Source organism: Heteronotia binoei, chromosome 1 (genome assembly GCF_032191835.1).
Source record: "Heteronotia binoei isolate CCM8104 ecotype False Entrance Well chromosome 1, APGP_CSIRO_Hbin_v1, whole genome shotgun sequence".
Lineage (NCBI taxonomy): Eukaryota > Metazoa > Chordata > Lepidosauria > Squamata > Gekkonidae > Heteronotia > Heteronotia binoei.
Genome location: NC_083223.1, coordinates 120,747,131 through 120,768,876, shown reverse-complemented (window position 1 = coordinate 120,768,876; position 21,746 = coordinate 120,747,131). Strand labels below are relative to the sequence as shown.

The window sequence follows — 21,746 nt, the reverse complement described above, 5'->3', positions numbered from 1 at the left end:
TTGAGGGCAACTCCCAACAGGAACTGGAAGTTGAAATTTTGTTCCTTCCTCCCTACAAGTGGGTTGGGAATCACCCACAAGATGGCCTCCTGACCTCAGAGGAGAAGGACCCCTCACGGTAAGTACCCAATGGTCGTCCCCCCCTATATCTTCCCATTCAGTGATATTTCAGTCTATTATAACTTCTGCTGGATAGTTTATATAGTATAACAATGTCAATTAGAGTAGCCAACCTACAGGTGGGGTCCGGAAGTCTCCTGAAATTTCAACTTATCTCCAGACAAAAGAGATCAGTTCCCCTAGAGAAAATGGTGGCTTTGGAGCAGGGTTGGGGAACCTCTGTCCTGAGGGCTGAATGCAGCCCTCAAGGTCACTTGGTGTGGCCCTCGGGGATTGATGGTCCGAACCGAGCTATGTAGCAGTTTCTCTGGGGCCTGGCTAGCCAGCAAGGATCATGGGGTCCAGCCGCGCTGTGGAGCAACCTCCCAGGGCCAGGCAGGGATCACAGGGCCTGGCTGGCCGGCCAGAATTGCTGCAGGGCCTGGAAAAGTTACTGTCACAGTTCAGTTTGCACTTGATTATCCCAGATGGTGTGGCCTAATATGCTAATGAGTGTGTGACCTAATGTGCTAATATTAGGAGATGTGGTCTAATATGCTACTGAGTTCCTATGCATTTACCTAGGGCAGCGGGCCGGTGTGTGTGTGTGTGTGCCAGATTAGGCTCTCCCCACGTGACTTCAAATAGAAAAACAATCATTTGCATTAATTTTGCTGGCCTGAATCATTCTCCCTCGGCAGAGCACTGTTTCTTATGTTGATAATTTTTTATGGCCTGCGAATGATGTTATAAATATTCATATGGCCCTTGGCAAAAAAAAGGTTCCCCACCCCTGCTTTGGAGGGTGGACTCTATGGCATCGTACCCTGCTGAGGTCCCTCCCTTCTCTTCCCCTCTCTAGGCCCCACTCTGAAAATTTCCAGGAATAACCGTATGCTGAAGTTTTAGTTATACAAGAAGAATAGTCATTTACTTAAGTGCTAGTATATCCTGAACTCCAGTGTAAGTTTCTCTTTTACAAAGTTTCCTTCACCCAGTTCTTATCACTTCCTTGAATGAGAATAGTATTCTATTGAAATGCACATTCATTGCTATCCTTAGTAAAAACACCATATAGACCAAGGAGGGACTAAATTTGAAAACACAGAGTAAGGGGAGGGAATGAGCAAAGAAATAAGGAAGAATGTAAGAGCTGCTATTCTGTACCAGCATCCTATATCTCACAGTGGCCAGTCATATCACCTGAAAAGCCAAGGCATGGAGACAAATGTCCTCTGAGCAGTTTTCATAAAAACTCACGGCTATTGGGTATAGTGGATGAAGGCATTGAACCTCTTCTATATTTATTTTCAGTTGTGTAGCCCTGTTAGCCTGTAGGAGTGGAATGAAATTTGAATCCAGTAGCACTAAAGTGGTCTTTAACAAAATTTTAGTCAAAGCTCGCTTCATCAGGTAAAAACAGTAATGAAGATCTATCAGCTCTTGTATCTAAGTCAGAAGGTGGGATGACTTACAAAGAAAAGCTTATGACAGCTTATACCCTGGAGAATTTTGTTGGTCTTTAAGGTGTTACTGGATTCAAGTTTTGTTCTCTTAAATTTATGATCACCAGCTTGTTGCTCAAATAGGTCTACATGTGTCAGGGCCGTAATGTGCTAAGGCATCCCTGTGTTAGGATAGAGCAATATAAAATAGTATAGAATGTGTACTTTGGATCGGTCAGTACTTGGGATCTTATGTATACCAAGGTCCAGATTCGGTTCAACACTTGGAAAAATGAGGGGAAAACATTCTTAAGCCATTGCCTTCCTCTTCAGGGTCTTCCTTGGTGGTCTCCCATCCAAGCACCAACCTTACATAGCATCAGAGCTCTGACAAAATCAAGCTATACCATGCTGCTTTCCCTCCAATCTAAGCAACATGGGAGAGAGAAAATAAAATTACAGAAAGAAAAACACCAAATAAATTCAGTACAAAACTTTTCTCTAGCAAAACTGGGGAATAAAACTGAAAGGAGAGGAAAACAGACATGAGCCTGCCCCTAAAAAGAAAGGGGGGGGGGAGTGTCCTTGGTGGCCAAGAAGCAATGCTTAGGAACTAAAACAGACCAAGTAGAGGAAAGAGATAGGTCCATAATGCAGAGAAGCAAGAATCCAACTGTGAAGCTGGAATAAGAGGATGAGTCTGAACTGGCCACAGATATTGGGGCTGATGGGTAACTTCTTATACGCATTTACTGAGACTAAGAAGGGAGTGGGATGTTGGCATCAGCATGTGGGAGTAATAAAAATGCGATTTTTCAAGGAATAGCCAGCCTGAAAATGCATCCTTTGTCCATGTACTAGACAGGGAGTTTTCTTTTTGTGCATAGGGAGTATCAAAAATCTTTCCTTGGGAAGACTGGGAATAGGGGTGTGCATCTCTCACCCAGATGCCAGCTTCCCTGCCACAGAACATGCAATCTACAGATGCCAGCTCTCCAGCCCTGCTCCAAACAACACAACTCTCAAACAAGAGAAGCAGTGGACAGATCCAAACAACAACAACAGATCCAAACAGATCACTGAGAAAAGGCCAAGAAACTTAACTGTTAAAAAAATGACCTTTTCAGCAATAAAAACCTCAGGCCAAATCAGTCAACAACACCCGCCCCCCCCCCCCCAAAAAAAACCCCAGAACCAGGAAAAGGGACAACAGGACACGATGCAAAACCAACAGCAACAGATCCAAATCACTGAGAAAAGGCCAACAAACTCAACTGTTAACCTTTTTAACAATGAAAATTAGGCCAAACAGCCCCCCACCCCAAGAACCAGAAGAGAAAAGGAACAACAGCAGCACAACACAGCAGCAGCAAATCAAACACAGAATCCTTTTAAAACAGTAAAAAAACTTGACTTTTAACAATACAGGAACTTTACCAACCCCTCCTCCCCCAAAAACCTTCATCCTAACCCCAAGAAATCCAAGCCACCCAAATCAGGAAAAGTAAAAGGATACTGCACTTTTAAAAGTCCTCTCACTAAAGTAAGATATAGGCAAAGTGACAACCTCCCCACCCCAGGCCCCCACCCCCAGTAGATCCCCCTAACCCCAAATAAGCTACCCAGTACCCACCCACCCAAATCTGGATAAGTAAAGGGACTCTGAGTCATAAAAAGTCCTTTTACTAACTAAAATAAAAACAAGAACCCCAAGACTGTCTTACCTTAGATGTCTTCTCTTCTCCAGGCAGGTCCGGCAAGGCTGAGAAAGAGCAACAGCAGCTGAGGACAAGGGCCAGCGCAGCACAATCTCTCTCTCACACCAACACCAACACAGCAGCAGTGGAATAGAGTCCAGCCAGGCAGACTCCTTAAAAAGGTTCTCTGGCCCTACGCAGAGTAGTTTGAAAAAATACCACTGCTCTGTGATTGGCCAGAGAACACTGTTTACTTGGATACCCAAGTAAACAAAAGAACAAAAAACCCCAATGTTGCTGATGGCTGGGGGATTAGCCCAGCCATCAGCTACACAACAGCCCTGCAAAGCATGCATTTGCAATGCATTTTACAAGTGCATGCTTTGGATTGACTGCTGGGGCTCCTCTCCCCCTCTCTTCCTGATCCCAGGGAGGCTATGGGAGAGGTGGGAAAAGGCTTCCAAAGGCGGGAAAGGAGGCAAGCAGCTCCCCTGAGGCTGCAGAAGCTCCTTTCCCACCTTTTCTATGAACTTCTGTATACTTCTGAATATTGATTTGGAAGTGTACTGGGAGCCGTATATGGCTCCCGTATAATGGCTTCCAATTGGATTCGAAAGTATACGGTGCCGTATACTTCCAAATCAGGGGTGATTTGGAGGTTTCTTCGATTCAGCCGAACTGAATGCACACCCCTAACTGGGAAGTTAGTTTGGTGGCTGGGTACTTGTCATGATTGGGGAAGGACTGCCGCTTTCCTGTCCTGTTGTTTAAATACTGAGTAATTGCTGGAACTGGCCTGTTGCTTATTGTTTTGGAAATCTGGGTCCTGATTCGAGAATGATCAGATTATCTGAGAGGAAACTCTGAGGTTCTTGGGGGAAAATGGCCCTTGATTTAATCCCTTTTAAGGTCACTTTGTTTGTTTTGCATGATTGATAGAGCTATCCTGCATTCCTTTCCTTTTAGGCATGATTCAGTGCCCTTTGATAGAAGTTTAATTAAGTCTCCTTCTATCAGTCCTGGGATAACACTCGTGTATGCATGTTCAAAAGGGGGAAGCATGGTCTTAGGGACATCATTTTATGGAGTTTCATGGCTAGTTTTTAAAGTTTTAGTCTGTTGTCAAATTTACCTGAGTGGTTATGCAGTTGTGCTAGCCAGACATTTAAAAAATCACATTACAGTTGTGTAAAATGATCCAGTAACAGCTTGGCTGTATTTAAAATAAGTGTTCATAGAACTTTTAAAATATGTTCATTATTAATAAGCCAACTTTTAAATTGTAAATTTGTGCTATTAAATGTTATGTCAGTGAGGTAATCCATGCGGTCAGTGACTACGTTACCTCTCAGACACTAACGTGGAATGATTCTTAGGTTTATCTTGTTTTAAATATATGGCTAGCTAACATATGGATTCAGAACAATTTCACAGAGATTCTAGAATACACATAAGCAAGGCTTTTTTTTTGAGCAGGAACACAGTTCTGGCTGGCTTGGTGCCAGGGGGTGTGGCCTGATATGCAAATGAGGTCCTACTGAACCTTTTCTACAAAAAGCCCTATGTGAAACAATGTTGATGTCAGGGGGTGCAGCCTAATATGCAAATGAGTTCCTGCTGGGCTTTTTCTACAAAGAAAGCCCTGCACGTAAGATTCTTCTAACAGTATTATTGGAAGGCTACAGTAAAAAGGCCACTCAAATCTGAAATCTTTTCATGTGTTATATGAATCCCATCTGTTAATTTTTTCTAAAAAGATTCACTTAGGCTTTCATTTCATACTATAAATGAGTAAAACTAGTCACATAAAATTATTAATGTAATAATATAGATGTTTATAATTAACAGGTAGATGGCTTTTCATTGTCTTGTTTTGATTTTAGCTTGAAACATTCAAAAATCACCTTGATCTAGCTAAAGAAAGTGAAAATGATGAGGTAATTGTAAACAACACTTATATCCCAGAAGAAAAGAGTCCACGGTTTACAAAAAACAAGCTCAGAGACAAAACCTCAGTGGCAGAAAAAATAAATAATAATGTTGTCAGTGGAGAGGAAAGCAAGCAAGCAAGGTCTAGCAAGAAGAAAAAACAACAACTTAATGAGGAAGAAAACCTGTATGAAACGACAGTGGACAGTTTTGAGAAACAGATTCATGTCTTTTCAAAGAAAAAACCCAGAAGTATATTCCAGGCAGATGTACCTCATCAAAAGGGGGACAGCAGCATAAGAAGTACCTTGAATGAAGTAGATGAGGAAGAACAGCTAATTCAAGTTTATCAGCAGCAAATGGCTAAGGAGGAGGCAAATGCAATTAAGAAGAAAATTAAAAAGAAGCTTAAAGAACAGATGTCGAACTTCACTTCCCATGTTCAGAGCCATGAAGTGGTATTGAACAATGAAGTGGGCAAAAAGAAGAAAAAGAAAAAAGAAGGACTAGTTATGTCTGAGCCTGAAGCAAGGTATTGTGACAAATGATAATCATTGTGGAATGTAACTCTTAAACAACTGTTTTTTGGGGTTTTTTTTTAAAAGATGGGAATGGATTCTCTAAATGTCGCTCTGGAAATTATTGTACAGAAAGTCATAAAGGTGCTGCTGTTTCTGAAAACATATCTAAGTCAGTTTGGTGTAGTGGTTAAGTGCACCAGTTTGGTGTAGTGGTTCAAGTGTGTGGACTCTTATCTGGGAGAACCAAGTTTGATTCCCCACTGCTCCACTTGCAGCTGCTGGAATGCCCTCGGGTCAGCCATAGCTCTTATAGGAGTTGTCCTTGAAAGGGCAGCTTCTGTGAGATCTCTCTCAGCTCCACCTACCTCACAGGGTGTCTGTTGTGTGTGTGGGGGGGGGAAGGTAAAGGAGATTGTGACCGCTTTGAGACTGAGATTCAGAGTATAGGGTGCAGGATATAAATCCAATATCTTCAATATCTTCTAAGTCAAGGATTGGTTAAGAATAGTAATGTATTTTTGAAGCTGGGGACTGTGACAACAGCCTATTTCTAGAAACGGGGGACTAAATTTTTTACCCCAAAAAACTTATTTTGTTTATGATTATATACTTCTATTTTTTTATAATTGAGGATTTTGGGACTGCTTTGTTGTCTGGTCTTCAGTGAGGGCAATGCCTGTACTCAAGTTGCCACTTGGCTTTCATAGCCTATTAGAAGGAATTATAGATATGAAGGAACCACACAGGAGACTTGATTAAAAAAACAAACTATGAACAAGTTTCTTTCTAGTTATTTTCTGGAGAGCTGGGGCCTGAGAAAGCATATACTGTAGGTTACAAAGCATGTTTCTTGTTTGACTAATTTAGACTAGAGAGGTATTTATCTGTTTTTAACAGGAACCTAAACCTTTATAACACAGAGCAGATAAGCTTCCCTCTCCTTGACTGTTTTTGATAAAAGCAGGATTCCCAGCAAGTCAGGCTGTGGGTTGATTTGCCTTGATCCCTAACTTAAGTCAAATGAAGCATGAGACTTCATTGGCTGCAGAAGGGGCAGAGCAACCAGTTAAACCTCTGGCAATTGAAAGGTTCAGCATAATACCAGTATAGCCATGAAAAAGGAAATGTTGGGGATGGCGGAGCTTTTATACCCCATTCTTCTATTTGCCATGATATGTTGCAATTAAATAGAATGATGGATTCCACCTATCTGGGGATGGGGATTGAACCCATGCTTGGTGTGTCATTTCTTCATTTGGGAGGTGCAAAGAGCACCCAAAGTCTACCTATCTTCAAAATACCTAAAGGCTCCAATGGACTCCCTGCCTAACTAGAAGATCTTCTAATCCTCTCCCACCGAAATCCAACAACCCTCAATTCTGTGATTTGACCAGCAGTTAAACTGCCAAACTCCTTTTTTCCCCCCCAGCATTCTAATCCACTGTTTTAAAGTGGTGAGCTAAGGCTTCTGGAGGGCAGAATTTGAAACCGTCTGCTGTAGGGACCATGGCATGATCCAACAGGTAGTGCAAGTGCCCATACTTCTGCACAGACCTCAGAGAGAGGGAAGGAAGTTTAACCTGCTGCATGCATTTCAGTCTTTTCCTCCCTAGCTCAGCTTCCATGCATCGGGGCAAAATTTAGCTTATGGAACTGATTAGCAAAGCTGCCACTAGTCCTTATATACTGCCTACCAGCCATATCTCATGAGACTAGAGAATATGTGTGTTGCCTAACAGCAATAGTAACATTCCTCTGATACAATCTCCTGTGATGGGTAGGACAGTGACCATTGTCACAATATTGAATGACTAGCTTCTTGGCTTGTTGGTCTCTTCCAACTTCTTTGCTACAGCCAGATCTACACATGTATTGCTTACCTTATTCAAGGGTAACACATGTTTGAAACCCACCCATCACAGCAGTGGGGGTGGAGGAGAGATTGTCAGGGTTGTGGGGACTATGCACTATCAAGAGGTTTGGCACCATCCCAACCATACAATGTATTTTTTTCTCTATCAAAACTCAGCTACTTGTTAGGGGAGGGGAAGGTGATGGTGAAGTATTCCTTGTATCTTTAGCAGGCTGTAGTAATTGCTTAACTGGCATCTAGGATGTGTGTACATTTCCATATATATACTTGCTAATGATGGAACTTACTTCATTGCAGTGCAATGTCCCTTTCTGAACTACAGAATGAACCCAAGGAAGACGATAATGTCAAAAAGGGACCATTGGAAAGACAACTGAAATCAGTGCTTGAAGAAAATGAAATGTTAAAAGAGGAAGAACAGCTGGAAGGGGACACAGAAAAACAAAAATCCAAAGGGAAAAAAACAAAAAGAAAGTCAAAAAATGGTTTGCATGGCTAGATTCTCTATTCTTTTAGCAGGCATAGATGACAGTAAGGAACAGTTGACATGTCCATGCTTGACACTTTGCATGGTGTAATTGATGTACTTCAGGTCAGACTGCCTATGGAAACAGGTTGCTTGAATAGTTCAGCATATGCACAAAGTATAGTTTGGACATCACAGCATGTCTTAAAAACCAGGTTCCCTGGTGGAATGCGAAGCTAGAATATGAGCTCATGATGGATTATTTTGATGCCATGGGCATCATGCAGTCTAGATAGAAAACTAACTGTGTGTTTTTAGCTTAATGAATGAGGAATTTCATCTCAACTCTGTTTTAGAGGCATTTCTGAATATATGAATTTCTGATTCATATATTATGAATAACAATATCCAGTAATGACATCATCATGTGGCCAGTTGTAAAATGGAAATTTGGTTGGAAGGTATCTAGTAACGAAGAGGCTGGAAATGTCAAAAATAACTAGTCAAGGAAGTTTTCAGCATCTTCTAAGAATTGTGTTGTAAAAAAAGATCACTCATACATGGGCTGTTTCATAGCACTTGATCTGGCTGCCATTTTAATAATAAAACCTTCAGTACTATTTCATTTCATCTTGAAAATAAATTATTTTCTGCTTAGTGTTCAGTAACTTGTTTTGGACATACATATAAACAAATCAATGAAATATACTGGTTTTCATAATATGCTACTTATAAAATCTTAACATTAATGTTTTCACAGATTAATTTTAGATAATTAACTCATGGGAGCACTTTTTTTCCTATTCCTAGCATTAGAAGAAAACATAGAAGATGCTGAAGAAAATATGCCATATGTAGCTGCTGGAAGTGTTTCACCAGAATCAAAACCAGCTTTTGATGATAGCCTTGTTTTGGGTGTTTATATCCACCGAAGTGATCGACTTAAAACTGATCTCATGGTATCTCATCCCATGGTTAAGATTCATGTGATTGATCAGAAAACTGGTCTGTATGTCAAGAAAGAACATAGGTGATTTCATTTAGTTTCCTTATCAGTTAATTTCTTTCCTGTTTCCTTTTGGTTGTTTCTGTATCACATTCTGCCCCCCCCCCCCCCGATTTATTTATTTAGGAATTTGTAGCACATTTTTCTCCCCAATGAGAACCTAGAGTGGCTTACAACATTGTTCCATTTTATCTTAGAACTTTGTCTTTGCTTAAAGTTTCAAATTAAGAATTCATGCCAAAATATGCACTTCAATTTCATAATTTGTGTTTTGAATTTAGGATAAAAAACTGAAGAATTTTTCTCTTTTTTATTTTGAAATTTTGAGTAATAATGCTTTGTAGCAGAGGTGGCTGAACTTCCTTAACGTGAGAGCTGCAAGACATGAACAAATATCAAACATATGTCTTTATTAAAACTATTAATACTTGCTTTTCTCAGAACGATAAAATATATATGTATACACTTTACAACATGACCGTGCCAAAATGAGACTTTTTAAAAAAAAAAAAACCAAAAGCTGGGAATAACAGTCTCCATAAAACCAGCATAGGGAAAGATTAGGGATTTATTTTTTGGCACCAAGGTTAGTAAATACAACTCCTGCAAGAGTCGTGAAACTAAGGGGGAACCATGAGCTGCCCTCTTTAGTTCTGTCCCTCCCTCTAATGACTCCCTCGGCTCTTGCACTCTCTTTCCCTGCTCTAGGTCTCTGGGTGACCTCTGTGGTAAGGAGAAGAGATTGCAAGCCTGCTTATTTCCCACTCCTCCTCCGCTTCACACACAGTGGAAATAGTCGCCTACCTATGGGTCAGTGCTCAGAGGCTGATTGAGGTCCCAATGCTAAGCATGCTTACTTGAGGGTAAGCCTGGATTAAGTTCTTCCTTGACCTCTGGGAGCTGCACAATTTGTGCGAAAGAGCTCCCAAGTCACAGTTTGGCCATCCCTGCTTTGTAGTCTATGATTGTTCTGCTGATAAAAGTGGATTCCTCCACAGCTTTCTGTCCCCCAGCAGCCACTTTTGATCCTGTTAAAGACATCACTGGGAGAAGGGAATGATCACAGACAAAAAGCAGCATGGGTTAGGGGGACTGCAGTGGGGAGGGGAATCAGGTTAAGATCTCCCTCCCTTCTCTACCTGCAAAGGAGTGGTAAGATACAACCCAATACAGATTATTTTCAGTAAGAGAACGAAAGACAGCATGGCCATCCAGTTCAGCAATATTAATTTAAAGGGGAGGGAGACATGAAGGAGAGCTTTTGTATTACTTGAATGAGTAAATACATAGACATACAACCCTAGGAATTCTATGTAGATGGTTTTGGGGCATTCAAAAGGGCATGCCAAGATTTCCAAGAAGCAGGAAATGCTGTGAGTAAGAGGCTATTCAGGAAATGAAGTTGTCCCTGTTATGAAAGGATAAATGTGCTTTTAGAATAACACTGGGATCTAATTTAGACTGATTCCCACTAGCCTTATGCAGCTCTCATGCTCCTCTTCTCCATGAGACTTCTGTCAGATTTCACACTATCTGCCCCGGGGCTGCAACTAGCTCTGCCTCTTTCGTGCAGTAAACAAAATCCTCTAAAACCCAGTTTCTGTTTGCTGCGCAAAAAGGCGAAGTGAGTTGCAGCTCGGGGCAGATAGTGTGAAATTTGATGGAAGCCCCGCAGAGAAAAGAGGAGCATGAGAGCAGTATAAGGCTAGTGGGAAATTGGTCTCGCTTATAGGTAGGGAAGGCAGCAATTAAGTTACATCCCAGGAAGGGAGAAAACAGGCTTAGAGTGATCAATTAAGGTGGAAAGGAAACTTTGTCTCAGTCTCAAGTCTCACCATTTGGCTAAGCTGTCAAGGTGAGGGTGTGATGAATCATTACTGGTTTATCCTTAACACCTTCAGAACTCTTTTAATCCCATCTTGTGGTAAAAAGTCAGGCTTGGAGAGAAACTTTTGATTCTGTGCCTCTAAATTTTTAATGAGTTAGAAAGGAACTCCTATGGTGTAGGAAAATCGATAAAACAGCCTATAGTGGAGATCTTTGTCAAGACTGTGCATGAGACAGGTATAAGAATCAGAGACCAGTCTGTTAGATAGACCCATTCCCAGTAAGGCAAATGAAGAGGCTGTTTGTAAAAATAGGATGAAAATAGCAAAATATCTTTTCATATTCTGTTTCTGTTATTCTGCTAAAAAGAATTCTGCCTACCAATTGTTCCCAAGTCTTTTCTAGGATTTATGTTTAGTTATTAAAATTCTGTTACAACCTGAATATGACTGCTTAGAGAAATCCTACTTATGTTGCATCAGCTGCTCATTTATACTAAACAAAGCTCAGCCAGTGCTGAAATAGACAGAGCCAGCTGACTGATACAGACAGAAGGAAAAAGAGGTAGCCTATACACCTCCTGTCTTACAATACACACACAAACACAAACACACACACAAATGTGATTTCTGGGTGTGAGAACTGAGTGACTTAGCATGTGTAGTGAGATTTCGCTGTTCTGGGGGTTCCATTGTTCTGAATGTTGTAATAACTTGTAATTCAGCAATCACTGTTTAGTTGAACAAAACACTGAAAAATGCATATGTTTGTAAGGATGAATATATAAAGATAATTTGTTAAATTCCAGATTATTGCTATTCCATACCAAAATATCATTATATATGGGCCAAAATCAGTCGTACACTCTCTTGCACTTTATTAAGCCCTGGTTTGTATCTCAAATAGTTGAAAGAAGGAATTGAAGGGACTAAAACATATTATGGCCAGTTGGCAATGAAACAGAAAATTATTTTTCCCCAATAGCATGACTGTCTACATAAATTGTAGATACTTTTCTCTGTTGGCAGAAAGCAAATTGAATTGAACTGAACAGTATTTATTTTTATACAGCAATCGAGCAGTTTCATCTTTTTATGAACAAGAGCAAGTAGGACATATTCTTCCTATTATGACCCAGCCTTATGATTTCAGACGGTTTAAATCAACACTTCCACAATGGGAGGAGCAGATTATATTCAATGAACGTTTCAACTATTTTCTCCAAGATTCTGAAGAAAGTCCAAGCACAATCCTGTTCTTTGAGGTACAGAATGCACCCTGTAAAAATTTGGACTGTATTGTGTTGTCTTTAATCATGGAAAGGGCCTTGTATTTTTAATTGACTTTCGTGGCATAGTGTAGTTGGAAAGCATGCTACTTGCAAGCATCTGTAGTGTTGGATTGATGATATTAATATATTGGCTAAACTGGAGCCAACTTGTCTTCTCAATTTCTTCAATTTTCCTGCATGTTCTTGTCTGTAACATAGTTGTTATGATTTTTGTGTGTATATAAATGATATGCAACATGTTTTGTAATTCCAGATCCTTGATTTTTTAAGCATGGGAGATGCCAAGGCCAACTCTGATGTTCAAATTCAAGAAAGTGGTTTTCGGAAAATCTGTTGGGCATTTCTAAAGGTATTAAGACATTTTAATTTGCAGTGGAAACATTTTACTCAGACATCCAAATAAAATTGTATCAAAAACAAACACAGAAACTGTTCTGTATTTAGTGGTAAAGCTAACCAATGTAATTCTAATGTCCTAGGGATGATACTAAATAACTATAAACAAATTTCTAAAATATATAAAATATGACATATGTCTTTTTTTCTGTTGCATTTTTTAAAAGTACTTTCTTCATTTATATCCTGTCTTTTTTTTCCAATGGGGTCCCAAATTGGCTTACATCATTCTCCTCCAGTATATCCTCACAGCAATAACCCTGTGAAGCCGATTAGGCTGAGAATATGTAACTGGCCCAAGGTCACTGAGTGGGGATTTGAACCTGGGACTCCCAGATTCTAGTCCAGCACTTTTAATGGCTAACCAGACTCATTTACAGTACTCAAAGGTTTAGCTGAGGAATCTCCTGACAGAATGACTGATTTTTCACATTTAGTAGTAATACACACTATATAAAATTTATGTGAGTGGAATATCTGTCACAAACATTTTCTGTCTATGATAGGTCTATATCAGATTTTTATATAGGAAAGCTTGGCGTGAGAAGGAAGGGGGGAGGAGGAGAAAATTCCACAAAATCTCGCATAAATACATTTTTGTATGTTTGCAAAGCGATGGCATTCCCAGTAGTAATGTATGGCTGTGAGAGTTGGACCATAATGAAGTACGAGCGTAGAAGAATAGATGCTTTTGAGCTGTGGTGCTGGAGAAGACTCTTGAGAGTCCCTGGGACTGCAAGAAGATCAAATCAATCAGTCCTAAGGGAAATCAACCCTGACTGTTCCCTGGAAGGTCAGATGCTGAAGCTGAAGCTCAAATACTTTGGCCACCAAATGAGAAGGGACCACTCACTGGAGAAGATCCTGATACTGGGAAAGACAGAAGGCAAAAGAAGAAGGGGGACAGCAAAAGATGAGATGGCTGTACAGCGTTACTGATGTAACTAACACAAATTTGAGCAGACTTCAAATTTAGAAGGTAGAAGACAGGAGGGCCTGGCGTGACTTTGTCCATGGGGTCGCAAAGAGTCGGACTCGACTGTACGACTGAACAACAACAACAACAAAATTGTTTGCAACTTCTGTACCATTTAAATAACACAGCAAAAACATGACCTCCTTTCTAAGGAAGTTTTTATCCAGTCAAAGATCAAGTAGGCAACATGATAAGATTGTGTTGTTACATAGCTGGTCAGAGTTGGCTACATAATGATGTCATAAAGTCAAATCAGAGTGAGGACTGCTTTCTGCCTTCATTCTGAATAGGCAATTACTTCTGCCCTGTTTCATGCTCTCCCTTGCTAAAATGAAAGGTACATATTAAAAGAGGGGTGATGTTTGTCCCCTACCTGGCTTGTAACTAGTACTTGAAATTGTAGTTTACAATATCTATCATATCTTAAGTAGAATGGTATGTACTAGTCTGCTACATTTTGTGGTAGAGAGAGCCATTTCCAAGAATGTCTGATAAACAGAGTCCATTTATTTATTTATATTCTGCCCTCCCTACAAGCGAGCTTAGGACAGATCACAAAGTAGGTTCTAAAACACAGTATTACAGAGAGATAAAAACAATTTTAAAACATAAATTAAAACAGGTTGCACTGTTTCTCTGTCTGCATAGTGCCCAAGTTGGTGCAATTGGGGGTCTGAGGTCTTCTTAGTCCTGGCCACATAGAGGTGGTAAGTTTCAGCAGTGAAGGCTGAGTTTTTATTGGACAACCGCCACCTCAGCCGAAGGCCTGGCAGAACATTATCTTGTAGCTGATAAAGCAAAAAAAAAAATGGATAAAGGTGCTGTTTTGCTATTCTCGTAGATGAGCCATTGATTGATTTTGAATGCCATTTAACACAACCATTTGAATGCCAGTTAATGCAACCAGTTAATTAAAGTAATAGTTATCTTGTGATTCGTTTGACAATGATGTGATGGAAATACAACCTTGTAGATAAAAAAGTGGATTAAAAAATCTAACTGCTATCTATACTGAATGTTTCAAGTTGGCAAATTATAATATAAAGGCTCTAGATTGCTACAGAATCTTTTGCCTTTAGTTATTAAATGTGCCAGTGTAGTCAGTAACTTTAAGTTAGAATTTTTCACTTCAAGGACTTCACCTTTACAGCTTGTAGGTGCAAATGGAGTTCTGAATGTTGGTGGAAAACTACGCCTTCAGCTATATTGCCCTCCTCCAAGGTCCAGGACGCAATTGAGTGTTGTGGAAATTTATGACTGGTGGGCAAAGTGTCCCAGAAACCGTTATCCTTCGACACTGTATGTGACTATAAAGGGCATCAGACTTCCAGATCATGTAAGTGAAATTGCCTGTGCATTAAAAAAAATCACTAAAGATTTTTGTGTATGTGAAATTGAGAAACAGCAGAAAAACAGAAAACTAGAAATCTTCTGGTACTTTGAATACTTTAATTTTATAATAGTCAGTATAATTTTGTAGAAGGTTAAGGCTGCAGAAATAGATTTATAGTTTTTTCCTCATTCTCCCCTTTGAAACTTTAAGATGCATATTACTGAAATGAATTGGTTTGCGATAGAAATCTGTGGCACATTATTTTTAGTTTTCTGGATGATCACGAAAACAGATTTTGTAGCTGAATCTGGTCCTTCCCATTGGATTGCTCTTTGGAGCAAAACTGAAGGTCAATGTGTACATTTTTGGTGTCTTTATTTCCCCCTTCTGTTTTCCCTCCATGGTAAACCATGAACACTGAGAAGTTTTTTTCCCGTTTACCCTTCGTAAGTATACACATCTGTGACCACAGTAAAGTCCTTATTTCCATGATTACCCCTTTCAAAACTACTACTTTGTGTGCAGAATAGCATTTTTAAAATATCTTAAAATATTTTGGCACTCAAAAGGGCTATTATTGAAGAGGTTTGATTTCCGCCCCCCTCCCCCTCCCCAGTTTCAGTGCTCTTTTGTATCATAGCAACAATAGCAAAAAATAGAGATGTCTTCAGAAATAGCTGAGGGCATACCAAAACTAAAAACAAAAGTGTATATGTATTGGCACACAGAGGACTAATTTTGATTGATTCTTTATTTTGATGGTGACCTTATGTTGCCAAACATAGGCATTTACCCCAAGTTCTTCAATTTTTGAGGTTGTATAAGTGTATCAGCTTGATGGCTGTATTATTTGCATCTTGGCTCCAAGGAAATAAAGGTGGGACAGAAATGTTTTAAATAAATAAATAAATTTCTTTTCTGCTGCTAGAAGAGCCTCTAGTTACACCCTTGTTTAAATGCCTGTACATTAAGGAGAACAGAAGCTCAGACTTGCCATTATGCATCTGGTAGAGATATTCCCAAGATAGCTCCTCCCTTGCTACACAGAACTTATATATAACTGAACACAGCTGCAATCACAGTGGGATCCAAAGATTCCCTTCCCTCTGTGAGTCTTCCTCTGATGGAATAAGCTTTCTCTCACAGGAAAACTGTCTTTTAGTGAGTCAGTCGAGGGCTTTTGCAATAGAATCTGTTTGGACATTTCAGCTACAAACTGTCAAATGATGAGGTAATGAGATTCTTGTAAACACATGAATAAACCAATTATCTGAATGGCATGGAGTGGTCTGGGACACTGATCCATTTAAAATTTCAGTTAATATGTACATTTTTTTCTAACACCTTTTTTTCGTTTTCCTTTTGTGCCATGATGCATCCACTGGTTTACGTAATGTGAAAAAGTATTTCATCTTCTTCGTGGTCTCTGTGCATCACACTCATGGGGATAGTGCACCTGCGCCGATCCCCGAATCGGTATCTGAAAAAGCCTGGGATTTTTTCGCGCTCGGTGCCAACGAGCATGCGCAGGCGACCCACTGCGCATGCCCACCGGCGCCCGCGCGGCAATCCCGCCAGTTCCTTTCTGACCGCTGCGCTAGATAGGTTCACTTTCTGCTTTCCCGGTCGGTGAGAGTTTCTTTTCTCTCGTTTTAGCCCGTTTCGCTTGTGTAAATAGTTAGTTAGTTAGTTATTAGTGTATAGTTAGATAGTGTTAAAAAGAAAAAAAGAAAAAAAAAGCGTTTTTCCGTTTGTCTGGCGGTCTGCCCCTTGGGGTACTCCGCTTTCGCTTTCCCCCACTTTTTCTCTCGGGCGTTTTTGAGCTGAGAGTTTTTTCTCGGGCGGCTGCTTATGGAAAGTCGCTGGGGGTTTTTCAAGCGCTGCCGTGCTTGTGGCAAGAAAATCGCCCCTCCGGACGGCCATTCCCTTTGCTTGCTGTGCCTTGGAGAGACGCACAGGGTAGAGTCGTGTCCGCATTGCCTTCGGTTCTCTAAACAGACCAGAAAGAACCGCGCGGCTCGATTATCGGCGGCACTGATTGAATCGGCGCTTCGGCCTCATCGACCGATGGAGTCATCGGCACCGAAGTCGACCGACACCCCGGCACAGGAGCTTGCATCGGCCGATGCCGCTCCGATATCGACTTTAGAACTGCCGGAGGAGCGTGGCGCTACAAACCGTTCCCACGAGGGCTCGGATACACCCGCTAAGAAACGCCGAGAGGACTCGGGGACCCGAGCTCCTAAGAAGGCGAAGTCGAAGGAGAAGCGCAAGCGACCCCGCACTCCTTCCCCGTCGGGCGGTGCATCGACATCGGCAAAACAGTCGAAGTCGGCGCGGGTCTCTCCGATTCGAAGCCCATCAGTCCGTCGGCTGTCGGCGTCGGAGCAGGAGCCAGAGATCGACCTCACCCAGCGGTCTTCATCTTCGGGCTCCCGTCGGCGGTCGATCAGTGATTCGGCGTCGGAGGTGGACGCTTTGGCACCGGTCATAGATCCGCCGTTCAAGCCCCGACAGAGGCGAGAGCGATTTTCTGCTCCCCAGCGTTTCCCGATACCACCATGGGAACAGCGCAGGTGGCAGCCTCCCTACTCCAGGTATGAATCCTGTCGATGGTACCCGGATGAGTACCCAGACTGGGAGCAAGCATCGGAGTTTTCTTCGATGTCGAGGGTTTCGCATCGATCCCGGAAGGCGTCGGCATCGGTGTCGGTTCCCCCCGATCGTCAGCTGGTTCTGGTCGAGACCCCGCTAAGACCACCGCTGATTCATCTTCCACCACGAGAATCGACCCCGATGCTCTCGGAGCATTCTACCCAGCGAGACTCCTCGTCATCGGAGTCGGAAACTGAAGATCCGGAGTTGGAACCCTCACCGGGTCCTCAAACGGCGGAGGATCTTCCGATTTCGCCGTCGGAGGATCTAAAGTCTTACGGGGACCTCGTGAGGCGAATTGCTGCCACCCTCAGACTGCCTGTGACTCAGCCGGAGCCTGTGGTGGATGACAACGTGTTTGACATCATGCAAAAGAACACGTCCACTGCAGTGGCTCTGCCGGTTACCAAGGTGATCCTTCAGGCCATCAAGGAACCTTGGAAGAAGCCTTCTTCGACACCGGTCTCTTCCAAACGGCTGGACCACATGTACAGGGTCCAGGAGGCAGGGGCCGAATTCCTGTTTACCCACCCGCGTCCGAACTCGGTGGTGGTCTCATCCTCATCGAAGGCTAGGAAGGTTCATTCTTTCCCGCCGGACAAGGAGGGCAGGAAGATTGATGTAAGGGGCCGCAAGGTCTATTCAGCGGGGGCACTCTGCATTAAGGTATCTAACTATGCTGCATGCATGGCTAGATACCAGTATGCAGTGTGGGAACAGCTCTCCCCCTTCCTCTCTTCTTTAAGTGAGGACAAGAAGACGGCGGCAATGAAGTTGCAAAAGGAAGGTCTTGTTGTGGCCAGGCAGCAGCTGGCCGCAGCGAAACATATGGTGGAAGCTTCAGCCAAGGCTATTACTTCTGCGGTTTGCATCCGGCGGCACTCTTGGCTCAGGTCGACGGCACTGCACCAGGACACCAAGACCTTTATTGAGGACTTACCCTTTGAGGGTGATGGACTCTTCAGCACCACAACTGACACGGCGCTGCAAGAGTTTGACAAGAGTGTCAAGACGTCTAGGAACTTGGGTGTCCAGTCGTCCTCCAAGTCTTCTAAATCCAAGCAATGGCCCAAGCCCTGGTCCAAAAAACCCTACCAAAAGTTCTCCCCGGAGCAGTGGCGTCCTCGTTCTCAACAGCCTGAATGACCGTCCTACTCCGGTAACGGCAGGAACCGTTACGGGGGCCAGCCTTCCAACAAGTCTAAGGGGGCTCGGCCACAGAAGCAGGGGGTTTGACTTCCTGCAAGCACGCGTCATCGCTCCCACTGTCGGCTCTTCCATCTGTCTACGCCCTTTCCTGCCTGCCTGGGAGTTGATCTCCACAGACAGGTGGGCTCTGTCCATCGTAAAAGAGGGCTACAAAATAGAGTTTGTTCAGACCCCAAACCAGTCCGTGGTAGTCACCACTCCCCCTTCCCCACCTCTGCTGGCGGAGGTGGACAACCTCCTACAGAAACAAGCCATAGAGATAGTTCCACCGGAGGCCAGGACGGGAGGTTTCTACTCCCGCTACTTTCTGGTCCCCAAAAGGGACGGGGGCTTGAGGCCTATCATGGACCTTCGGAGTCTGAACAAATTCATTCTGTACCAGAAGTTCAGAATGGCTACACTGCAAACAATCCTGCCCCTCGTCAATCAGGGAGACTGGATGGCGACCTTGGACCTCAAGGATGCGTATTTTCATATCAGCATTCATCCTGCGTTCAGGCGATTTCTAAGATTTGCAGTGGGTGCTCGGCACTTCCAGTTCAGGGCCCTGCCGTTTGGACTGTCTACCGCTCCTCGGGTGTTCACGAAGCTGATGAGTGTGGTGGCTGCTCACCTTCGTCTTCAGGGAGTCATTGTTTTCCCGTATATCGACGACTGGCTTCTTGTGGCGAAGTCGAGGGAGAGCCTGACATCTCACATTGCCATCACTCTGCGGCTTCTAGATATCCTGGGGCTACAGGTCAACATGGAGAAGTCCCATCTCACTCCATCAAAGACAGTTCAATTCATAGGGGCTCTGTTGGACACAGATCAGCACAGAGCGTTCCTTCCCTCTCAGAGGGCACGGGACATCATTTCTTTGGTGCAGCTTCTCCAAAGGCGACAGTGGGGCACAGCCCAGCAGCTCCAGCGGATGCTGGGGCTGATGGCGGTGACGACAAGCGTGCTACGTTTCGCAAGACTGCATATGAGAGGGCTACAGCTGTGGTTCTTGCACCATTTTCGCCCTCTCAGAGACTCACCTCGAAAGAGGTTCACCATCCCACCGGGGACTCTCCAATCACTGCAATGGTGGGGATCGGAGAGCAACATCTGTCAGGGAGCTCCTTTCCATTTGCCTACCCCTTCGGTGACCATCGCTACCGATGCTTCCATGTGGGGGTGGGGAGCTCACCTGGAGGACCTATGTGTGGGAGGCAAATGGCCACCGACGCTGAGCCGGTGCCACATAAATTATCTAGAACTGCTGGCGGTTCACTTTGCCCTTCGATCTTTCCGTCCACTGTTAGCGGGAAAGACGGTGGCACTGCTGACGGACAACACCACTGCCCTGTGTTATATAAACAGACAGGGGGGGACAGTGTCTCGCAGACTATGCTCGCTGGCAGTAGATCTTTGGGAGGAGTGCCTCCAGTGGGACATTTTTGTAAAGGCTACCCATCTGCCGGGGGTCCTCAACATACAGGCGGATTCTCTCAGCAGGGGTGGAGCTTCCCCACACTAATGGGAACTGCATTGGAAGTTCCTAGAGCCGGTGTTCCAGCGTTGGGGTTACCCGCAGCTGGATGTTTTCGCCACAGCGCAGAACACGAAGTGCCCCTTGTTCTGTGCCAGGGGAGGTGCGGATCCGGCTTCCTTGGGAGACGGACTTCTACTCCAGTGGGAGGGTCGGTTCCTGTACATGTTCCCGCCCTTACCTCTGCTGACGAGGGTGGTCCACAAGCTGGTGCAGGAGAAGCCACGTTGCATTCTGGTGACTCCGTGGTGGCCCCGTCAGAGCTGGTTCTCGATTCTGCTCCAGCAGTCGAGGGGGATCTTTTACCAGTTTCCGACAGAACCGGACCTGTTGTCTGCTCAGGGCGGGCACGTGCTCCATCACAACGTGCCGCACCTGAAGTTGACAGCTTGGTTCATCGACCGCTAGACTTTTCTACCAGGGTCCAGCAGGTGCTCCAAAGCAGCAGGAAACCTTCTACCCGTGCCTCTTACGAGAGGAAGTGGAAGAAGTTTAGTAACTTTGTGGCTGCCTCCCCGATGTCACCTGACTCTGTTGGGCTATCGGCAGTTTTTGAGTTTCTTTTGTCTTTGGTGGATGAGGGGCTGGTATTCTCCTCCATCAAGGTCTATTTAGCAGCTATTTCTGCTTTTCATGGTTCAGTTGAGGGTTACTCCGTTTTTGCTCACCCGCAGTCCAAGAGATTCATGAAGGGGCTATTCCGTCTTCATCCTCCTTCCAGATCCCCTCCACAGTTGTGGGACTTAACTTTGGTTCTGGACAAGTTGACTCGTCGTCCTTTTGAACCCATGGCAACGTGCTCCCTGCAGCTTTTGTCCTGGAAGACTGCATTTTTAGTTGCCATCACCTCGGCACGTCGTGCGGGGGAGCTCACGGCGATGCGCTGTGACTACCCATACCTTGCCTTTAGGGAGGCTGGGGTCTCTCTGGCTCCGGACATTACCTTTCTCCCGAAAGTGGTCTCCCAGTTTCACCTGAACTTAGAAGTTTGGTTGCCCACTTTTTACCCTAGTCCTTCCTCGGAGGAGGAACGCAGGCTGCATGCGTTAGACGTTAAGCGTGCCCTCCTGTTTTATTTGAACCGTTCACGGGGTTTTCGTAAGGACAACCAGCTTTTTGTCTCCTACTCTGCCCCCAAGTTAGGGTCCAAAATTTCGTCTCAAAGACTTTCCAAGTGGCTTACTGAGACTATTAAACTTTGTTATTTGTTGGCAAAGAAGCCTTTACCTGGACCTGTTCGTGGACACTCCACAAGGGCGATGGCCACGTCGGTGGCGTTCCTGAAGGGTGTGTCCCTTTCCGATGTCTGCAAGGCGGCTACCTGGTCTTCTCCGCATGCCTTCATGAAGCACTACGCGCTGGACGTGCATGCTCAGCAGAGGACTCGGTTGGGAGCTGCGGTGCTGCAAGCTGTTTCTTCAGGCTGACCGTCTTCCCTCCTCCAGGTATGCTTTGCTTGCTAATCTCCCATGAGTGTGATGCACAGAGACCACGAAGAAGATAGACA

At 43.7% G+C, this 21,746-nt stretch overlaps 1 protein-coding gene across 1 annotated transcript in view; it reads left to right on the top strand.

Moving 5' to 3' along the window:
- Positions 1-21,746, top strand: part of AHI1 (Abelson helper integration site 1) — a 185,652-nt gene that overhangs the window by 18,656 nt on the left and 145,250 nt on the right. The window contains exons 5-10 of the mRNA XM_060239870.1: positions 5,125-5,702; positions 7,862-8,049; positions 8,841-9,060; positions 11,935-12,127; positions 12,408-12,503; positions 14,677-14,862. Of these exons, the coding sequence (XP_060095853.1) occupies positions 5,125-5,702; positions 7,862-8,049; positions 8,841-9,060; positions 11,935-12,127; positions 12,408-12,503; positions 14,677-14,862 (1,461 nt within the window). The remainder of the gene's footprint in view (positions 1-5,124; positions 5,703-7,861; positions 8,050-8,840; positions 9,061-11,934; positions 12,128-12,407; positions 12,504-14,676; positions 14,863-21,746) is intronic.